The 21427-nt window shown below is 42.5% G+C and overlaps 3 protein-coding genes across 11 annotated transcripts in view; 2 read left to right on the forward strand and 1 right to left on the reverse strand.

The window, feature by feature from the left end:
* Positions 1–149: 149 nt before the first annotated feature.
* Positions 150–4727, forward strand: emc8 (ER membrane protein complex subunit 8). 2 transcript variants are annotated; one of them, XM_034196915.1, is made up of 5 exons: positions 154–684; positions 1354–1430; positions 1537–1606; positions 3220–3314; positions 3487–4727. In XM_034196915.1, exons 1-5 carry the CDS (start codon positions 472–474, stop codon positions 3644–3646), a joined length of 615 nt encoding a protein of 204 aa, XP_034052806.1. In that variant the 5' UTR covers positions 154–471; the 3' UTR covers positions 3647–4727. The 2 variants fall into 2 exon arrangements, with proteins under 2 accessions (XP_034052807.1, XP_034052806.1); XM_034196916.1 differs by lacking the exon at positions 3220–3314 and having other exon boundaries at positions 150–684.
* Positions 4728–6005: 1278 nt separating this feature from the next.
* gins2 (GINS complex subunit 2) lies at positions 6006–10363 on the forward strand. Of its 4 annotated transcripts, none has more exons than XM_034196863.1 (5): positions 6006–6228; positions 7007–7121; positions 8884–8983; positions 9086–9230; positions 9740–10363. In XM_034196863.1, the coding sequence occupies exons 1-5, from the start codon at positions 6139–6141 to the stop codon at positions 9866–9868; spliced, it is 579 nt and encodes a 192-aa protein (XP_034052754.1). In that variant the 5' UTR covers positions 6006–6138; the 3' UTR covers positions 9869–10363. The 4 variants fall into 4 exon arrangements, with proteins under 4 accessions (XP_034052754.1, XP_034052755.1, XP_034052756.1 ...); XM_034196864.1 differs by having other exon boundaries at positions 9104–9230; positions 9740–10361; XM_034196865.1 differs by having other exon boundaries at positions 6026–6228; positions 7085–7121.
* Positions 10364–10609: 246 nt separating this feature from the next.
* Positions 10610–21427, reverse strand: part of gse1 (Gse1 coiled-coil protein) — a 40257-nt gene continuing 29439 nt past the window's right edge. For all 5 annotated transcript variants that reach the window (XM_034196859.1, XM_034196860.1, XM_034196858.1 and 2 more), the window contains 10 exons: positions 20978–21142; positions 20494–20858; positions 19749–20079; positions 17381–18018; positions 17147–17259; positions 16786–17053; positions 15185–15559; positions 13659–13994; positions 13254–13357; positions 10610–12968 (listed from right to left, as the gene is read on the reverse strand). In XM_034196859.1, coding sequence (XP_034052750.1) covers positions 12828–12968; positions 13254–13357; positions 13659–13994; positions 15185–15559; positions 16786–17053; positions 17147–17259; positions 17381–18018; positions 19749–20079; positions 20494–20858; positions 20978–21142 — 2836 coding nt within the window. In that variant the 3' untranslated portion in view covers positions 10610–12827. The remainder of the gene's footprint in view (positions 12969–13253; positions 13358–13658; positions 13995–15184; positions 15560–16785; positions 17054–17146; positions 17260–17380; positions 18019–19748; positions 20080–20493; positions 20859–20977; positions 21143–21427) is intronic.

A 21427-nucleotide genomic window follows, 5' to 3' on the forward strand; every position in this document is an offset into this window, starting at 1 on the left:
CCAGTTTTTTTTTTCCTATTCTTTCTTTATTTTCTGTAATATTTTCATTACTTGACATGTCTACCCCTGATGTCAACTTCTTTATATACAAAATATATGAGGTTCATATATGTCCTTGAATAAATAAATAAAGGCCAGTTTTACGTCATATCCATTCTGATTTACGGCACCACCGGTGCTGCAGAAACGAGTGGACGGTGGCAGTGAGATTAGCTCTTATGGCTATATTTCCTGACAGTGACTAATTCGTTTAGGAAAAAAAAGACAATTGTGATTTTTGCTACTTGTAAAGCGTACACGTTGATGTCAGAAAGCATAGCGGTAACAACACATTCTGACTGTAAGGTGAGTGCTGAGGTAGATATCTACTTTTTCTAGCTAGCAGGCAGCAGTCGCTCATCGTGTAGCCACTCAAGTTCCCTCAGGATCTGTTTATTTTTTTGTACCGGTTTTTCCGGTTTTTTAAAGAACATGCCTATTCAACTGACCAGCCAGGCTTACTGTAAAATGCTCTTACATGCTGCCAAGTATCCTCACTTTGCCGTGAATGGATTGCTGGTGGCAGAAAAGACGAAGGAGAAAAAGAAAGAGAGCCACAGTGAACCTGTCCTGTGTGTGGACTGTGTGCCGCTGTTTCACGGCTCCCTGGCTCTGGCCCCCATGCTAGAAGTAGCTTTAACGCTGGTAAGTCACATTATAGAGGTATACATTCAACTATATTTTTTCCTGATTTATTGTTTTTCCAATGTCTATGCTCCTGTTTAGTGTTTAATAATGTTTATACCTCCTTATAGTATTCATATTGTAAAATGTAAATGCATCAGTTTGTTTATAGTCACGTATACATGTGTTAAAATGGCCCTTTCTGATGTTTTGCACCTCTGGTTAGATGCAAACTACATTTCGTTGTCTCAGTACTTGTACTAGAGAATACATCTAATCTTAACTTCACAAGCTACAACTATCAAATGTATTTCAGCTGCTACTGCAACTAAATAATTTACCAATCTGGGATCAATACAGTATATCACTACATCTCTTTGGACTGACTACATTTTCACAAAATATTTACATAGTGACATTTTCCATAGCATGAATATTGTTATTGTGGATATAATGAGTAACTGGTTAAAGGCACATAATAGATGAGCCAGAACATACTGTTCAGAGAATCCCTTATAAAAGACAACATACCATATTACTGATCTAAATGACACCTATGTATCACTTATAAAGTAGACAATACAAGCTTAATTACATGTCTAGTTTTTTATTTTATTGAAAATAAATGTGTTTTGAACTCTACTGTGCTTTCTTTACATGTTGGCTTCATGACTCCTGCTCCTTTTTTAGATCGATACTTGGTGTAAAGAAAATAATTACATCATCGCTGGATATTATCAAGCCAATGAACGCACAAAGGATTCAAGGTACAGGAAACAAAAGTCACACCTGCTGCTAAACAACCAGCTATGAACTGTGTATCAAGCTTATTTGGACTTTAATGCACTCAATTGTTGCTCCTTTCTCTTGCAGACCTAACCAATTTGCAGAAAAAGTGGCTGCAAGGATCTCTGAAAACTTCCATGAAGCAGCAATTGTTATGGTAAAAGTGATTGATTTCAGCTGCTGTTAATGGAATCTGTAAATGCTTAAAGGTGGGGTAGGTCAGTTTGAGAAACCGGCTCGAGATACACTTTTTGTTATATTCCATGGAATGCTCTTAACATCCCGATAGCAATGAATATCTGAAGTGCTTTGACAAAAAATACATAAACAAATGTCATCTGTGGAAGCCGTAGTACTGTAAAAAGCACGACCAATCATCTGAGCCGGCCCGGCTAAAATAACTGGATGGCCTACCTGCCTGTCAGCCTTACATCTGTGCACAAACTTATCTCGTGCCCTCATTGGTCATGTGCGCGTTCGTGTGTGTTGGAGGAGGGGCTCTGTAAGGAAGTGGCAGATTTTTTCAGGCTGTGTATTTTCAAATTCTAATGCACTCGAGCCGGTTTCTCCAAAGTTACCTACCCCACCTTTAACTACTGACTTCCTGCATTTTCAAAGCATGTGGTGCATTTTTTAACACATGTGTTCTTCCAGGCAGCCACTGGTTTTAAATCGCTATGGTGTGTATATTAGGGATGCACGATATTGGTTTTTTGAAACCGATACCGATAACTTCCTGCTTCTAAAGACCGATACCGATAACCGATCATAAAAAAAAATGTACGCCACTAATTATTTTAACGCGATTAACGCATGTGTATTTTTTGTCCTCGGCCGCGCCGTAGTTTCAGAGCGCATCGAGTTTAAAATACCATCTACAAGCTGATGCTGACAGCCCCGCTCCTGTCGCCCGCTTGTGGCAGACCACACTTCCACGCTCACCGGCAGGCACCGACTGGCTGTTGGGAGGACCGGGAGGGTGTGTGTATGTGTGGCCCGAGCGAGCAAGAGAGAGACCTTACGTGCATTGTTGTTGTTAGCATCTGGTGCTAGCTAGCTGCGCTAACAGATATAAGGAGCTGTTTAAATGAAAACAGAGGAGCGACACAACTGCGCCGAGCACTTGACTTTATGCAGGAAGCCAGACAGTGGGACATTGTACGAAAAGTCAGCACACTCAGCACGGATAGTGCGCAACATGATTGCAGCGTCCAGGCAGCTCCGGTTCGAGCATATGCCTTGAGTTGCACATAGCTCCAACGCCCATACCACTGACGACATGTTTGTTTACTGTCCTGGCTTCACGGCCGCACACCATTTACGTCACAGCCAGGCATGAGTTAGGGAGCGCTGGATTTGTGAAGAACTCCCCTCTTCCTAAACCACTAATACCACAGTACTGGCAAAACGGGAGGAGCCGAGTGAAAAACAAGCGCCCCTCATCCCAATCCACCCACACCGCAGTATTTTTTCCTTTTTTTTTACCCAAAAAATATATTGTATATTATCGGGGCTATTAATACTGGTATCGGGTTTATCGGGATGACGTCATAATTCCTAATATCGGACCGATAATTATCGGGCCGATAATTATCGTGCATCCCTAGTGTATATATATCGTATCGATATAAAAATGGACTTGCAGATCTGAAATATTAGAGATTTTTATATGTTTTTACGTAAAACGTGCAACACACTTGTTTGGTTCTGTAAAGATATACCGAACAGGTCTGAAGGGCTCTAACTCCCTTTTCTGTTTTTTTCCTTCAGCTGGACACCAGTAGATTAACAATGAGCTGTTTTGAGCCCATTGTGCTTATCTATGACCATCATGAACACAAGTGGAAAAGCAGAGAAGTAACTTAGTGAGTGTCTCTCTGTTTACATGTGTTTGAATGAAACTGTAGTGTATATGCATCCTTAACCACAGCTTCTGGCATTCAGGCTCTACTGTGTTATCTCACTAAATAGCAAACATGTACATTGTCTAGAATTGTTTAGAGTGTTAATTGCCTAAATGATGTTTTTGTCTTCCAGTGACTGTTTTGAGGACTGGAACGAAGCACAGAAGATCACGTCTTCTCTGTTGGAGGGCAGATCCTACGAGAACTTGATTGACTTTGACAATCACTTGGATGATCTGAGGAACGACTGGACCAACCCTGTGATCAACAAGGCTGTCCTGGATCTGTGCTAAGAGAATCAGTCCGCAGCACCTTGGACATGCAGACAAATATTGCTGCCGTTACAGCATGCATGATGCTACCTATTGTGTAGCGCAGGAGTACAAAAATGCTGGAAACATGGTCTTTGTTCCATTAAAAGCCCCTCGTACTGAGAGGATCTTGCAGAGCACTGACCGGTACGGCCCAATTCTCTCAAGGCCAAGCGCCATATGTGTACTGTTGGCCTGCGTCCACCTTCACAAGGTGATACCGTTGTGATGAAGGCCATTTAGTTTTTTTCTGCAATGGTTTGTATTCATAGTTGTGTGCAAGTTAAATTCTAAATTATTTGATACATTTTTCTTCTTAAATTGTAAAACCAATAGCCATATAGAGATCAAGTCTTAAATTATTAAAACATTATTAGTAAAAATGTAAGGAGATGATTGTACTACTGCGATATGATAGATGCTGTATTATTAAATGTTTAGTTCATTTTTTAACCCTGGAACTTCATTCACACAGAAATATGGTCTGAAGAAGTTTGGGGTTGTTTATTTAAGATGATTAATAAATAAATGAGTATAAAGATGAACTGAAAAGACAGGATTTAAAAAAAGTGATGTCTTTTCTGACTGTGTCTATTACTAACTTCTGTCATTCTCTGGATCCACCAGCAATATTAATGTGATGATTAACTCCAAAGGTTTGACTTTTAAATTATTCAATCTTCCACAAATACTTTCTGTGTCCTTTTCTTGTCGCTGGTGCACTTCAGAATGTCATTCTGGATAGTGCACACATTGGATTTTGATTGTTTTCAGAAATGTAATAGGCTGGATCAGATCACAGGAATGTGAATGATGTTTTAGATTGGGTATCAGTTGTAAGAATTGCGTAATAGTCTTTAATACTTAACTGCCCCCTCTAAATTGTAATATATAGTAAGTAATGTAACATTTGAATACTTAATTTGAGGATAGAAAACTACCTTTGTATTTGAGATAATAATTATTTAGTAAGCGCTAATAACTTAAATTATTGTGTGGATGACACATTTTCTACAATGTTTTATGAACCGAATGTAAAATTAAACAACATTTGGGAACCAAATCTTTGTCAGACTCATGTCATTTAGTAGATTATTGTCTCAGGTGTTTTATACTGTTGCCTTTTGACTGTAAGGTTGATAAACTCCAGGGCTCTAGCTTTTTGCTAAAAGAAACTTAAGGATTTTATAAATGGCTTCAAAAAAGCATTTGGTGAGGAGTATGTTATCTGCTCAAAACCTGTATAATAAATGTTTTTGTGTAGGAGGGGGTTCATTTTATTAAGGATGTGATTTTGACACGCCCTAACTGCCTATCATTTGTCCGAATTTATAAAACAAAAAATGCACCATTAGAAGTATATTTAGAAACAACTCTTCTCTGCATGGCTCCACCTTGTGGAACAATTGAACCTTTACAAAGGTGTCAGATTCACATCAATAACACGAAGTGTCAGAACAATAGGCTACTTATGGTAACATTGAACATGTATTTCTTTCATTATTGTTTACGATACAAATATAGTAAGCAACATTTTAACAATCCAAGATATTTATTACAAATCTAAAATAAAAATCTTCTCTGAGATCTAAGGAAGATAATGCATACACTAATTATTCATGTGTTGAAGTAGATGAGATACAGTACATGTACTAATTTAAGAGTGAACATCACTTCCCTCCAAAGTTGATACATTTGAATGCTTGAGATTAAACTGAAGGATAAGGTGTATCTGTATGGTTTGAAAATATTCTCCTGTTTTCTTTAACTAAATAAACTACTAATAATCCTGAGTAAAACGCGTCATCACAAAGTCGATTTGATAGAAACGTAGTTTTCAAAGGACAGTATTGCTACACACACTATTGTATCATTGTAATGTAGCCTAATATTAATCAAAAAACGTCTTATAACAGTACACCACTGACATTGACAACTTTTCTGCAGTGAGATTATTTACTTCTTACACTTTCCCAAGGTGTAAAGCCAACTGATAATATTTGTATGCAGGACTTAAAATCCGTTTTGATTAAGACTAATGTAACTTTTCTAAAGGGAAATTGTGAAATCAGTGTAAATATTGCCATCTTCTGGTGCTTATCTGTAACTGTCGTGGCTGGCACGCGATCAGCTTCTTACATCCGGCGCAGATAAAGTAAAAACTAAAGGAATGATCAGTCTCGTCATTTCCAGCCGGGTCTAATGCCCCAACAAACAACCTTTATAAATACGTATTTTTCTCAACATTACGATTAGCCAAATTCGGGGAATTACATAACAATAAATACAAGTGGTTAAAGTTCAAGTAACGGTACAACGTCCTCACTGTGCGACACGACGTCGCCGGTAGTGACGTAGATGTCTCATCCTCCTTGTTTTTTTTAGACAGGCTGCAGCGCGGGAAAACAAGACGAAGAGTAGATGTGAGGGTAAAAGAGTTTGGAAATACAAATTATCTTGCCAACCTGACAGCTATGGATGCCTCGGAGGTAGAGTTCCTCGCCGAGAAGGAGACGGTGAAGATTATTCCAAATTTCAGTTTAGACAAGATCTATTTGATCGGGGTAAGTAAGTGAATAACTTTGTCAATGCGTTGTTTACAAGGTTACAATGGACTGTTTTCTCTTGGGTTAGGGGTTAATTTAAAGAGTTTGAGTTTAGCCGGATACTGATAACTTGCATACCGTTAGTTACATGAACTCAATAGTTAAGGTTAGCATGTGTCAAACCTCTCAACTGTAATCTATGTATGGCAACTGGCAAGCCGATTTAGCTTTTATTCATTTCTGGAGGATCAAATCATTTTTTTGATATCAGGAATTCAATTTGTTACTAGTTATAATTAATGTATTACTAGTTACAATTGAATTCCTGACATCAAAAAAGCATTTTGATTTTGAAGTTGAAATTGTATTTCTGATATAAACATTTGGCATTTAGACTAGTTGAAATGGAATTCTTGATATCAGAAATTGTTATTGTTACTAGTTCAATTGTAACTAGTAACAATTGAATTAATGATATCATAAATTGGCTCCCTAACTCCCATTGAAATGAATGAGAAAAACGATGCAAATCTCACTAGTTAAAATCGCATTTCTGATATCAGAAATACACATTACAACAAGTTACAATTTAATTTCTGATATCGGGAATTTGCATTCGAACTAGTTAAAATTCAATTGTTGGTATCAGAAATAAACATTATTCCTAGTAAGAATAGTTTTTTGATATCCTCCAGAAATGAATAAAAGCGAAATCGGCATGCCATATCTATGCAACGCTACTGTTTATATGGTCAAACGAATGGGAGTCAGTTTTCCTTCCTGTGTGTATCCTCAGGGCGACCTGGGTCCCTTCAACCCCGGACTGCCTGTCGATGTTCCCGTCTGGCTGGCCCTAAACTTGAAACAAAGACAGAAATGTAGAATTGTTCCTCCTGCGTGGATGGATGTTGGTAAGATAATGCATACCCATCTTCAATATATACAAGCTGCAGGAATAACTGACCACTTTAAAATGGAAACAATGGAAAGGGGACTTAAATTCTGGGATCAAATGTACATAATGCACCAATTTGTCACAACTAATTACTTATAGTGTTACTTATCATAGGTTGGTGTGTTCTATAATTGTATTTTGGAAAGAATGGAAAAAAAATCAGGCTTTAGCTGTAAAGCAGGGGTATTCAACTCAAATTCAACGAGGTCCAGTTAGAGAAAATGTCCCCATGCAAAGGTCCGGAACATCAAAATGTCTAACTTGCTTTATGAATTAGTGTGATATATATTGAAGTAGCCTGTAGCTTTATCAACGTCTGCATGTAATCAACAACTGACTGCCAATAAAATAAAGAAAGTACAATTCATAAACAACAATATTTATTGTCAATTAACATTGAACTATACAGATATACAGTAAATACTGTGGATATGTGTAATGTTCCTCTCGGGCTGCATTTAAAAATAAAATATAGAAAATAAATCAAAAAGCTTTTGAAAATATGTGCATCTCAAAAGTGCTTAATTTTAGATAAATAAAATAAAGTGTAGCAGCAGCTTGAGTTTCCCTTTTTCTTTGTTAACCGTTTCACATCATGACTTAACAGTTTCAGACGATTATAGAACAATATCAGACTTTACACATCATAGCAATTGAACAGTTTTAAAGATTCTCTTTCTTTCCCTCTTATATTGCAGTCCCTCACTCACTTTTTTTAAATTCAGTGCGAGAATTGAGCTGGAGCTTGTCCTTCCAGAGTTTGTAAATCTGGGCTGAAATGGTGTCAGGGCCATTCTCATACACATGCAGGTTAGCCTCGGTTAGCCTGCCCTGGAACGATATTTAGTTTTAATTTTGATCCTGGTGGACTGATCATATTGGGCTCTGAGACTGCTTATTTTTTGTTAACTCAGTTCTGAATTGAGAGGGAATGTTTGGTCAAACACTTTGTGTTTTGTCTCATAGTGGCGTTTTGGCACTTTTAATGAGCGCCACGGTCTCTGAACAGATGAGACACACTGGTTCTGTGCTCCCAGTGGGCAGGATGAACATGAATGAGTCCGTCCACTCGGGGTTACAAGCTCTGTTCACTTTCCTCTTCTTGGAGAGCGCCATGTGTAATTATTTGTCTCTCCCTGTCTGCCGCTAACACGCCTGTTCACTCTCCTCTCCGTCTTCTCTCCCTGTATCGCTAATTATTCTCTTCACTCACTTTCCTCTCTGCTTCTCTCTGCCGCGCTCTCATCTCTTCTTCTGTGTTTCTCTCCCTGTATCGCTCACTCGTCTCTTTCGCCCCCTGTCGGCGGCGGTTAAAATAGAATCGCCCCGTCAAAATTGAAATCCCCTATTAATGTATTGATTATAGGTTGGTGTCCGGATCCGGACCGCGGTCCGCCTGTTGCCGACCCCTGCTGTAAAGGATAAACTAGTTTTTAAACGATGAATTAATTAACTCAAGAAAAGTAAACTATACATTTCAGTTCTCCTAACCTTTCCTATATGATTCAGTTGCTGGAAACACTGGAAATAGGACGGCACTTCTTCATATTTTGACATTTATACTGATTTCTTCCATCTGACAGTTCGGCACATAGGCCTACAATGATTGTTTTTGACTTTCCTGATATTAATAATAATAATAATAATGCATTACATTTTTAATTAGAGCGCTTTTACAGGTGCTCAAAGCGCTTTACAATTACATGAATATTGTGCAGATAAACTGGAGGAGATGCGAGATCTTGAGAGGAAAGAGGACACCTTTACGCCTGTTCCCAGTCCGTACTACATGGAGCTGACCAAACTGCTTCTGAACTTGTGAGTCTTTTTATGTGAATAATCCCCATTCTTATGGTATTCAAACTAACATGCTTTACATGCTCCCTTATTGTCTGTGTGCACTCTATACCTTACATGAAGGGTTATGTGTCTCTGCAGTGCGTCTGACAACATCCCTAAAGCGGATGAGATCCGCACGCTGGTCAAAGACATCTGGGACACTCGTATTGCCAAACTCCGCCTCTCCGCCGACAGCTTCATCAGTCAGCTGGAGGCGCATGCCAAGGTACATCATGAAGAATCCCACGCTGAGCCTTCCGTTTACACAAACTGTTAATATGATATTGTAGAGCTGAAACAAAATATCAAACAATTGATAAAAACATTTGGACGGAAAGTTCTTTATATTATGAGTAATTAACACAAATAAACATGAAATTGTAACATGGCTACGCATTTACAATCTCATTTGAATGGCCACTGTAGGATGTGTTGAATTCAAGAATATTGTGAGCAGTGGAATTATGTTTCTGCTCTAAAGGGCATCTTTAAGTGGTGAAAATCTGTGAACATTGGAGTGCTGTAATTGTTTCTTAATAACAGAATTAACAGTCAGTGTCTTGAGATGATCTTTTTATCCCCTCATCTTGTGGCCCTACTGCTTCCCTTTTCCCTGTCATAGTAAGATCCAGCAAATACGAGCTTAAGTATTCACAGCAGTTATTAAAGAAAGAATATTATTTACGCTTGTTAAAAGCATGTGTCCTTTGTAACTCTGGCCCCTCCCCTCTACAGCTGGACAACCTGACCCTGATGGAGATCAACACCATACGCGTCTTCCTGCTCGACTCTCTCAACTGCTTGTACAAGCTTCGCTCCAATCAGCACCCTGGGTCCAGTAAGGGACAGTTCGCTGACTTTTAAACTCAGAATTCAAAGCCTGCTGCACAGGTTCCCATCTTGTCCCATGATCTCAAGTCTTCAACTACAGATTGTTCTTTCTCACCCGGCCCTTCATTACGCTAAAGACTCTTTTTCTCAGAAATGTAATTCAAAGATATCTACCAATGACCTCTTGATGGCAACTGAATTTGACTTGCTTTTACTTTGGTTTTGTCAATGGGTTATATTTGTTGTGTGAGACATGCATTACTCTGTACAAATGAAAAGCATCTAGGCTTTATATGTATCTTCTGTTTGAATTATGTGCATATGTAATTTAATTAAGGATGCTCGCTGTAGTTTAAAACTGCCACTATTGTTGTATATGTCAGTTAATATCAAAATAAATGTATTTGTGTAGAGTTCAAGGTATAGAATTGTATTCCTGGACTAAAACAGATATTTGAAGAAGTCAGTCTCCAGAAATGTTTCACTTTTTTGGTCATGTTGTATAGAAATTAAATGAACGTTACTAGATGCTCTTGTTTGTCAGAGAAGAAACATACATTTAAGAACAAAATAAATGGCTACTTAGTAGTGTAGGATTTAAGTTAAACATAAAGGGAATTTGTCCTTTACCCTAAGTGAAGTGCAACAAAAGAATCATTTCTAAAATTGTTTTGTGGGATGGAAGGAAGCCCATAAATTCAACACTGTTTCATTCCAAAACCATTGTCAACGTTTTCAATATGTGTAGCACCCACAAATGGACAAGGGTTGATATTTAACATTTTGGAAATATTTTATTTCTTTTTTGTCTGAAATCACAGCCATATATTCATAAATACCTAATTACTACATTCAACAAAGAATATATTACATTACAATGAATTCAAACAAGTACATTTTAAAAACAGGATTTCACAGCATCTAGACATCCTCCACTGAGTAATGGGGCTATTGCATGGGCGTGCGTGGGCTGGAGACGGGGTGGGGGTCGTTGGCAGCTCTCCTCAGCGTGCCTCTTCTGCTCTGTAAAAATGACAGACTACATTCTGTATCAACCTGATCCCCTCGAATGGCATGGGCCTCATTTATAAAAGGTGTCATGATTGGATTCTCGGAGATGCGTTAAGATTCTGTGTTTGTTCTTGGCATGCACATTTGAAAGGTGTGAGACGTACAGTTGACACTTCAATGTAAAGTCCCTGATCTCTGGTGTTATGTGTAGAATTAACATCATGTGGACTGCAACTCATTCACATGCTCCCAACTTCTTGAGGCACTTGTATTTAATATGCTGTATGTAGGGGTGGCTGTGCTTTTGTCTTTATAAATGAGTTATTTTGCACATTTGAAAAAGCGAATCAAGATTTACTTTGAAGTATTGAATGCCCCCATTCTGACACCAACTTTCCCACCACAATAGCTTGTGCAGCCTTTTAAATCAAAACAATGATCAATGCCCCTGTTAATTGGGGAGGAAGTCAGAAAACCGTTTGGCTGAATCCGGGGATGAACTGTGGGCAGGTTGAACATGGGGACAAGTTTTATTCTAGTGTGATTTCAAGGCTTTTTTCAAAATGTGTTGGCAACTGCAGAGGAAGATGGCCATTCTGTTTTGAACGTTTGGCTACCTTATTGCAACTCAAATACAAATTAACAATCCAAAATGATTCAGTTTATTTAATGTTGGCACCATGTCCTCTCATGGCTGCTGATAAGGGCTTGTAAGGCAAAACATTATGCAAACCGTGATATTGTTGGAGTCTAATGCAATATAATGTCAGAGTGGAGTGAAAGGTCCAACGGTAGGATAAAGCAATAATAACCAGTTTCATCAGCTGGCTGCTTAAGAGACTCTTCATGTCTTTACAAAATCAAGTATGTCAAGTGACCAAAGTAAAAAAAGAAAAGTGTCGCTGTGGGTTTCATCTGGTTTCAGTATGAGAACATCATTAGCTAACTAGTCCTGCCAGCAGCAGTGACGCTGAGCAGAGGAGTGGATGCTGGGTGTTAAAACAGAATGACATGTTGCTGTGAAGGGAGGGGTGAGAAGGTGGGTGCCATTTCTCAGGACCTCAGTGAGCTCGGATGCTGTGGTTGGGTGAGGAGAGAGTGAGAGGAGGAATATATCCTGTTCTCTCTCACTGTTAAATGTCTCAAAATGAGCTGTTCTGGCCAGCAGCAGTACAAACACTAAAAGCAAGGCTTTCTTTTCCAACCCAAAAAAGCATAAACATATAAAAATGGCAGGCTTTTTTTCTTTAAAAGAACAATGATTAAAGTAATAAAAACATACAAAATTCTTTTAAGTCTTCATATTATATACAATACAAGGCTGAAGCACCTTTTAGAATTCTTATTCTCAAATTTTCTATTTCGAAATAAAACATTTCCTTAATTCTTTCCAAAAAATGTGCATTCTCTAAGTTCTTCCCTAATTCCAACAGTTCTTTGTTGTAACACAGTACCACCAGGTAGTTCTTCAGCTTTTATTCTTAAGTGCATTTCCAGTTCAAAAGCTCATGTGGCCACTGTGATAAGATCAGTCCCGACTGGCCAGAAGCCTTCGAAGCGTTCGAGTCTCTGGACGACACCCCCCCCTGGGGCCGCGGCCCCTCATTGGCAGGATTGTCTGTGTAGCTGTGGCGGGAGGGATGCAGGGACTGAACAATAGAGCAGCAGGGGGCTGAAGAGTGACAAGCAGGTGCATTATGGGTGATCTTCAGGTGCTCCTGGCCCATGCTCTCTGGGTTGGCTACATTGGCACACGGTAGTGGCACAGTCCCTGGCCACCGTCCAAAGACTGTCCTTCACTGTCCTGTCTGCTGTGCATTCATCCACCACTCATCCATTCACTCAATTCATTCATTCATTCATCTTATCCAGCCAGTCTTATTCTCCTCCTTGGAACCATGTGGATCAGGCCATGAAAAATAAACTCTGGGTATCAGTCTGAAGGGGGATGGCGGGGGGCCATCAGGGCGGCGGGTCGGGGTCACCTGGGAGGGTAGCCCTTGTAATGGCCGCCTCTCGGCCAGTGTGTCTGTGGCAGCGTCAAACACTTCCTGAAGTGCTCCAGCTCGGCTTGGAGCTTCTCCCTTTCCACTGCCAGCTTCTGCCTCTGGGACATCAGCTCCTACAAGACGGAAGATGTAAATATATATTTAAGTTTAAAGAATAATCACAACAAAGAGGATGTGTGTTCAGCTCCATGCTAATAATACAAAGGTGGTCAAAATAAAGGAGGAATCACAATGTGAGAATACTGTGCTGTCAATTATTATCATAGAGGTAAATCTAATTCATACTCAAAGAAGTATGTGTGGAGAAGGGAACTGTTAAGACGTGTTGATGAGTTTGGGCTTATAGATGTAGCAATGTGTGCTACTAGGCACTCTAGTGTTCTGTGCATGTTTCTTACCCCCATGTTATGAGATAGCTGCTCAGCGGTCAGGCTGAGGTTGTAGTTCTGAGCTTCTAGTCTTCGACACTGGCTCTGCAACACGTGTCGCTCCAAACCTTGCTCTAGAGAACCAGAGAGAGTGAGAGACAGAGCGTTAGGGGAAGAACCTGATATTTACAAACAACTGAATTCTAGAGGAAGCATGAACACTGCCCTCTAGTGACAAATGAAGACAATTGTTTAAAAAAACTATTTTCTAGGAATACAGTATATGGTAACACTAAACTATGAAACAGCCAATGAGATATGAATGGCTTTTTCCGAGGGAGGGGTTATGTATCAGTCATATAATAGAAAATACATTAAATCAACAGTTTTAAGCAGTACAGTATATCACAGCATGTTTTAACTGCAGCTGCTTACCTTCAACATATTCCTGATAAGCTTCAAATATGGACTCAATCCCCTGCCACTTGGAAGCGGGAGCCTCCTCTTCCTCCTCCTCCTGGTCCTCCTCAGAGTCCTCTGGACCCGACAGGTCCTCCCTCGCCCCCGAGGCCTCCCGGTGGAGGCCTGCAGAGAAGTGCTGCCCGTTGGGCTGAGGGTGAGCGTGTGAGAGCGGGTGGGGAAATGGATGTGCGTTGGACTGAGATTGTGAATGCTGCGGTGGCCGTCCAGGAGCGCTCTGAAGCTCCGGAATGTTGTAGTGGACCGAGGACTCCTGCAGGTGGGACGACTCCGACATCCCCGCGGCTCCACCTGAAGCACAAGATGGGAGAGAAGGGAGATCGTGTCATATTTGATCACTTTGTATTTATTGCAATAATGGTAACATGACTCATCTAGGGATTTCAATTTGGAGCAAAATGCCGCAGCAAGGCTTTTAACTGGCACACGGAAATGTGACCACATTTCCCCCATTTTGGCTTCGCTCCACTGGCTGCCAATACATTTTACGATTCATCTCAAAATCCTTTTATTTACTTTTAAATCCCTAAATGGCATGACCCCACCATATCTTTCTGAGCTGCTACACCCTTACACACCCACCCGCCCTCTAAGGTCAGCTGATCAACTGCTCCTGAACGTGCCCAGAGGGGGGCCGTTGCTTCTCTGTAGAAGACACACTGTGGAACGATCTGCCCATGCACATCAGACAGGCCTCCACACTGCCTGCTTTTAAATCACTTCTTAAACCCACCTCTTCTTCTTAGCGTACTAACATCTTTTAGAGCGTTGCTTTTAAATTGTCTATTGTTTCTACTTGTACTTGTTTTACAGTGTGTGAGCTGTGTAATTGTTTTGTATGTTTTGTTTTGTTTATTTGACTGTACAGCACTTTGGTCTGGAGGTTTAAAGTGCTCTATAAATAAAGCTGTATTGTATTGGATCATAATTTTTCCGTGCATATGATTTCTATGAATTCATATATTAAGTTTGGAATGCCGGAAGAATTACTTAACCAAAGTGACAAATTGCTAATCCAAACCCAAAATATCAGTTTACTATCACAGAAGCCCATAAAACACGTCAATAAACCAATCATTTCAGCTAAAGATAATACGATTGTCACAGCAGCATGTTAACAAGGCATTGCACATAATGTGAGAGGGAAAAGTTATATACAAATTAATTTCTCATGCAAAAATATACTTGTTAAATGTGTCTATTTGCCGCTTTGTATGTCAGCGCTGTTGGTTGAATAATGCATCATTGAAAGATATCACCACATGGGTTCTGGGAATTTGTAATGGCCATTTTTCAAAGATAGATTTCCAGACAATTACTTACTAAATTATTAATTGACCGAATAAAAGCTTTGTGGCAGACCTGTAACATCCTGTATCTCAGTGTTATTAATGGAAAGTTGTTTGTCTTGTCACCACACTGTCCTGTTGCCCATTGGCCCCCCCGCAGAGAGACCCCTCCCATTGGCCCGTGCTGCTTACCTTTATGTTTCTGCAGAGCCTTCTGAGTGGACTGAAGCACAGACTCGTGGAACTGCTGGGCAAATTCCTCCGGGGTAAAGCTGTCCCAGGGTTTGGTGCGCCCGTTGACGCTGTGAGGACCCTCTTTAGCCTGCAGGGGAAGGGGGGGGCGCAAGCTGTTCAGCAGGCTGGAGCTCCTCTTAGAGACCGGCCCCTCACCGGGCCCCCGGGCCTTGTCAGGGTAGACAGCTGGAGAAGGGGGTTCCTTTGGTCTTAATGTCTCCCCAAGGGGTTTTGGGTGACCATTGGGGGACGCTGGGCGATATGAGGAGGGGCTCTGCGGTCTGACACTGTGTTGGCCTTCTGATTCAGAGGGAGGCTGGGCGAATGCAGAATCTGCAATCATTTGAACATGTGTTAGTCATGATGAGGTCAAGATCCACATTACTACAGATGGAGCACTGCAATTAGCAACACATCTCACCAGAAATCTGGGGTGGAGGGCTCTCACACAGCAGATGAGGGGCATGTCTAATGGTATCCAAGGTTACGCTCTTTTCTTTAATGACCTGAAGGAGCTCCACCACCCTTTCATTATGTATGAGACAGAGGAACTAGTTCATAAGTCATGTCTGTATATATATTACACAAAGACCCATTTCTCCTAACGTGTGTGTGTGTGTGTATTACATGAGGCTGAATGTGGCCTAACAGCATGGGAGGCAGTGCGCTGCCATCTGAAGGCTGCAAACTGTACATCAAAAGGATTACACTAAGATCACTGTAAGCCCACTGCTGCCACTGTGTGTGTGTGTGTGTGTGTGTGTGTGTGTGTGTATGTGTGTTTAACTGCAATTGTCTCCCAACAGAGCCTTGAAACAAGTCCACCTTTTCTAACTAGTGCAATGTAAAGCCTTACATTATGCTTCAAAATATGCAGCAGGTAACACAGGGGTTGGAGGGAGACATGATCATTGTTTGACCCCTATTATTTCCTTCAAGGCTCGAGTCAACATGCAGTATTCATGAGAACGCAGCGCATGTAAAGCAGGCAGAGCTCAGCTGAAGTGAAGCGCCAGCAAGCTGTCGAGCCGACTGAGAGTAAAGACTACTTTTGAAAAACTAAATGAACATTAACTCAGCTGAAATGAGATGTCAAAGAGGAGAGACACGATATCAGCAATGGACGGGGATGTGTGTATAGCATGTAGGGGACAATGGGTCACTTCTGTAAAGTAATGCAGTGGTTTCTAACTACCTCTCCTGTCCCTTGCAATTTGAAGTCCTTTCATTTCATTTGAAATTCTAGCATTGAATCCAGTGCGTGAGTTTCCTGGGCACACACATTCTTAACTTAAACAATACCGGAGCAGCAGTTTATTTAATTAAGAATAGCTAGGAGGCATCTTTACGCACAGTTAAGGCTTTCACTAATTAACGTAGTTCTTGAAACATAATTAAACAAAACAGTTAGTAAGCAACACTAAAGACCCATATTAAGAGTAACTGTTTAACAGAATCACCCATTGTATTCACCCAGGTTTATTAGAGCAGCTTCAAACTTGACAAAATAAATAAAAAAGTGTGAAATGGAATATTTCTGTGTATTATAACTCCCTCACCTCTCCTCTGCTGTACAGTGACGTGGGACAGACTGAACGTGGTGAGGAATCGCTTCTTATCCTCCAGCTCTGGTGCTCGGTTCATGTCCTCCGGGGTGAAGCGTGTGCTGAGTTGGGGCGCCGGCGGAGGAGTGCGTTTCGGTTGCGAGCAAGATGGTGAGGGGCTGCGCTCCCTGAGCCTCCTCCTCCTTTTTCTCCTCTTCTGCTGCACCAGCTCATCGCGCCGGCCCACTGTGGTCAGGCCAAACACTCCCAGGAAGTCTAGTTTCTGCGCGGAGAGGCAAAAGAACATCTTAATGCATTGTTTTGTCATGAGTGCTTGTAATTACAACAGGAATTGATTATTTGGCAGGTGTTTTACCTCTGAGGAGTCCTCCAGTTTGAGTGGCGGCTGCTCTGCTACTCTCCTAAGATGGGCTCTCACCTCCTCTTCATCACTCTCGTCATACGAGTCATCCAGCTCGTAGTAGTAACCTGCAACAAGCAACGAGTTCAGTACTGACAAACCACTTGCTCTAATAAAGCGTTACATAAAACAAAATGTAGCTTTCTAAGAGTGCAAATTATCAGGTGTAGTGCAACAGCATGGGGGTACCTTTTTCCCTGGCCTCCTTTCTCCTCTTCTCCTCCATGTCTAACTTGCTGACAGGCCTCCGGTGCTGCTGGAGGTATTCGTCATAGATCAGCATTGTCTCTGGGCCCGTCCCCACATTGGCTACCTGTCCCATGCCTGTCCCGGGGGGGATTCCTAGCCCTTGTCCATGTCTGCTGTGCCCCGGGTGTCCCTGGAGGCTCTTCAGTCCAGCATTGCTCTTCATACCTCCCTCCATTTCATATTGGCTGGGCAGGGACAGGGTTGCCCTCTGCTGGCTAAAAAAGGACTGGGTGGATTTCTCCAGATCAGCAAGGAATGTGCTGGGTTCCGGCAGGCCCGGAGGACCTCTCAGTGGGGGGTACTTCTCCATCACTCCCCCTTCTCTCCTTCGCGCTCCGTCCTCATATTTTGCGTGCCCGGGGGGAAGCCGACTGAGCTCGTAGTGTCCCATCCCTGAGGGCTCGTGGTTCCGTCTGGACTCTGAGGCGGTGTCTATAAGAGAGGCAGGGTTCCACAGGGTGGTGGGAGGGTGGTGTTCACGTGGTGGCTGGGGAGGTTTGGGGGAGATGAGGGGTGGAGGGGCGCCTAAGTGAGGGTGGAGGTCCCGGCTTCCTGGTTCATGGTGATTTGGTATGGATCTGTAGACATACAAAATAATCATGTAATCTGTTAAAAGTACTGCACAATGCCCGTATTCCAAACACATATGCAATGCAGAGACACACCATGTCTATTCCCCTTCATCCCTGTCAGTATGTCTGAGGGGTCGTGTGCCTGTGCAAGGCAAAGTTATCAAGCTCAGACAGAGTAGCCCAGAGCAGAGAGAGGATGTGGCCAAGGCACACAATGTCCTCTGGATAGGCAGGCTTCTTCACACACACACACACACACACACACACACACACACACACACACACACACACACACACACACACACCACACACACCACACACACACACTACACACCACACACACACAACACACACACACACACACACACCAACACCAACACACACAGCACACACACACACACAAACACACACACACACACACACACACACAACACACACACACACACACACACACACACACACACACCACACACAACACACACAACACACACACACACCACACACACACCACACACACACACCACACAACATCACACACACACACACACACACACACACACACACACACACACACACACACACACACAACCCACACACACACAACACACACACACACACACACACACCACAGTTTCAGAGGGCCAACTGCTAAGGAAGAGGCCAGGATAATTCTCCTGATAGAGCGGGCAGGCAGAGGAGAGAATAATCAATGTGGAGAGTAGAGAGAACCATGGGTTTGTAAAAAAGGAATAGTCAATGATACATGGAGAAATATATATGTATATATTAAGGGAGATACTTGGGAAGAGATACTTGAAAAGGAATAATGTTATGGATGGTGGAGAAGAAATGGTCACTGCGAGAAAGAAAGGAAAGCAGATGGATGTCTCGAGTGTCTTTCCAAATCAAGCCTGGCAGGAACGCACTGTGCAGAACGCACTGTGCAGGACCAGCAAATGATCTATGCCTCCCTGTTTGTGTTTGCGTTTGTGTGTGAGTGAGCAAATGTGTGTGTTATCTTCAATCTGCAGCCTGTGAGCTGTGATTCAGCAATTATCCAGCAGGGTTACTGATACTGGACGTGTGTATCTCTCCTGTCCTACCAGTACAGCATTAGCCTCACTTCTAGATCGCACACAGCAACCCAAACACAGGCAAAGTAACAAAGGAGGGTAAGCTGGGGGCTTATGCTGTGCAAGGTTGAGAGGATTAGCCGAGAATTAGCCTTTGTGTATCTTAGCCGTCCCACTCGCTGCCTGTTTCAAACCGCTGCCCATTTTACATGAAACAGCATCAGGACATCATCTCTGTCATCATCAGGACCCCACTTTACTCCCTACATCAACACCTAAACATAGATGCCTGTTTGCCGTCAGACCTGGAAGGCAGCATGGACAGAAATAAATCAGACATGATGTTTCCAACGGGGTCTATTTGTTTTCAGTCCTGCCTGATAACAAACTTCTAAAGCCTGCCAGCTTCTGAGGCTTCAGAACGCCGACACAACTGTCCCTTTAAAGCTAGCCCAGACAGACAGCTAAACATCCCCAAAATAGTGTTGGCAATGAACGCATGCATGAGTTTCTGGTGTCACAGAGAACCCAGAACTACTTTTCTCCATCAGATAACGAGGGAAAAACAAGTTTGTAATCGCCAAGTGTTGTAGTGTTGTGTAAATAACTACTGCTAGGCCTGAAAACTGTAAGAGGGTTTAAACGCTGTGATTGTTGTCTCACCTGTGTGAGTCTGTCCTGTGGTCTAGTACATCTCCGGGCCGTCCTATGTCCAGGTGCTGCTCCAGAACCTGCTGGCGGAATTCAGACACCTGGTACTGACGGTCCTCCTTCTCCTGCCGCAGCTTACGTTGCCGTGCCAGCCACCTCTCCTCCTCATTGGCTCTCTGAGCTAACATTGAGGCTGAGAGCGCAGTCCCCACAGCGCCGGCCCCCAGGAAGAGGCCGTGGCCTGGGATCAGACCTGGGATGGGATGATGTGATTGGACCATTGAAGGGTGGAGTCCTGGTGGGACAGGTTTGGGACCTGGAGGGGCGGGCTCTTTGGTTTTATCTGTGGTAGTTGGAAAGGACAGTGTGAACATTTTGATATTAGGGCTTCATCAAATGATAACATTAATTTGACAATTATTTTAGCAGTAGTTAAATGTCAGAAACGGCATGGTCATTGTGTAGGGGACATTGCTTGTTTGGTCTTAACAAAAGTCCTACACCTAAAATGTTTTTTTGAGTGACCACAGTAAAAAGAAAAAGGGAGAGAAAGGAACCACAGACTTGTTAAGCAAATAACTCCTGACTGACAAGTAACTCATTGTCATTAAGTGTTTACTGTGAAAAAAATAATTATGGAATAGTTCATTAAAAGACAAATAGTTTCAGCTCCATCTTATATACAGTGTTTTGCAGGGACCAGTGTTTGTAATCAGTATGATTGTAGCTTAAGGGAGCCACAGTGAGAGACACATACCAGCCCGGTTAGGGGTGAGTCTCTCGGGCTTGGTCCGGTCCTCCTGCCCCCTCATGGCGTGGAGCTCGGCCAGGTAGTGGCTCTCCATGGCCTTGGAGGCCTGCAGCTCCTTCTCCCTCAGCGCTCTCTCGTTCTGCCTCTCCATTTCCTTCTCTCTTTCTCTCTCCCTCTCCCTGTCTCTCTCACGCTCTCTTTCTCGCTCCCGTTCTCTCTCCCTCTCCAGCTCCTTTTCCCGTTCTCTCTCCCTTTCTCGCTCTCTCTCCCGTTCTTTTTCTCTTTCCGCCTCACGCTCTCTCTCTTTTTCGCGTTCTCGGTCTCGCTCCCGCTCCCTCTCTCTCTGCCGTAGCTCATCCTCCAGCTGATGCCTAAAAATCAAAAAGGGGACAGGAAGTCAGTCACATGATGAAATAAATCACGGCACACTGCGGAGATCTACTGCATGCGTGCACTACTGATTGTACATGTCCTTGGATTGAGACTTTACCTCTCAGACTGCAGTGCCGACAGAGAGGGGTGAGTGAAGTCTCCAGGGTAGCGCACTCCTTGGAGGTGCATGTGAACGGAGGGATGCATGGGAGGGAGAGCTCCCCCTCCTGGCAGCTGATAGAAAGGTGACCTCATAGCAGAGAGACAGAACGGGTCGTCCATCCTGGGATAAAAAGAGGAAGAGAAGTAGTCAGTCCCTTTGTGCGACAGTGCAGCATTCACAATCATTAACCTGTGCGCTTCTCCCAAAGAAGCAACATCACAGGGTCTTCCATCTTTGAAGAAAAGCAGCAGCGTCGTCTGTCAGCTAACCTCAATCACCACACCGCAGCCAGCGAGAGACTTTGCTGTGTGCTGATGCACAACTGTGTGTTTTTGTGTATGTGTGTGACAGCCACTGCTCATCCCCTCATTAAATCCATTACAGCGCAGTGTGTGATGGGTGCTG

This window comes from Gymnodraco acuticeps, unplaced genomic scaffold, assembly GCF_902827175.1.
Source record: "Gymnodraco acuticeps unplaced genomic scaffold, fGymAcu1.1, whole genome shotgun sequence".
Lineage (NCBI taxonomy): Eukaryota > Metazoa > Chordata > Actinopteri > Perciformes > Bathydraconidae > Gymnodraco > Gymnodraco acuticeps.

Bases quoted from the DNA above. Each gene is read 5' to 3' on its own strand.
- emc8 (XM_034196915.1), top strand. From the start codon at position 472: ATGCCTATTCAACTGACCAGCCAGGCTTACTGTAAAATGCTCTTACAT. The intron at 685-1,353 runs GTAAGTCACATT...CTCCTTTTTTAG, and splicing joins TAGAAGTAGCTTTAACGCTG to ATCGATACTTGGTGTAAAGA. The intron at 3,315-3,486 runs GTGAGTGTCTCT...TTTGTCTTCCAG, and splicing joins AAAAGCAGAGAAGTAACTTA to TGACTGTTTTGAGGACTGGA.
- gins2 (XM_034196863.1), top strand. From the start codon at position 6,139: ATGGATGCCTCGGAGGTAGAGTTCCTCGCCGAGAAGGAGACGGTGAAG. The intron at 6,229-7,006 runs GTAAGTAAGTGA...GTGTATCCTCAG, and splicing joins ACAAGATCTATTTGATCGGG to GGCGACCTGGGTCCCTTCAA. The intron at 9,231-9,739 runs GTACATCATGAA...TCCCCTCTACAG, and splicing joins AGCTGGAGGCGCATGCCAAG to CTGGACAACCTGACCCTGAT.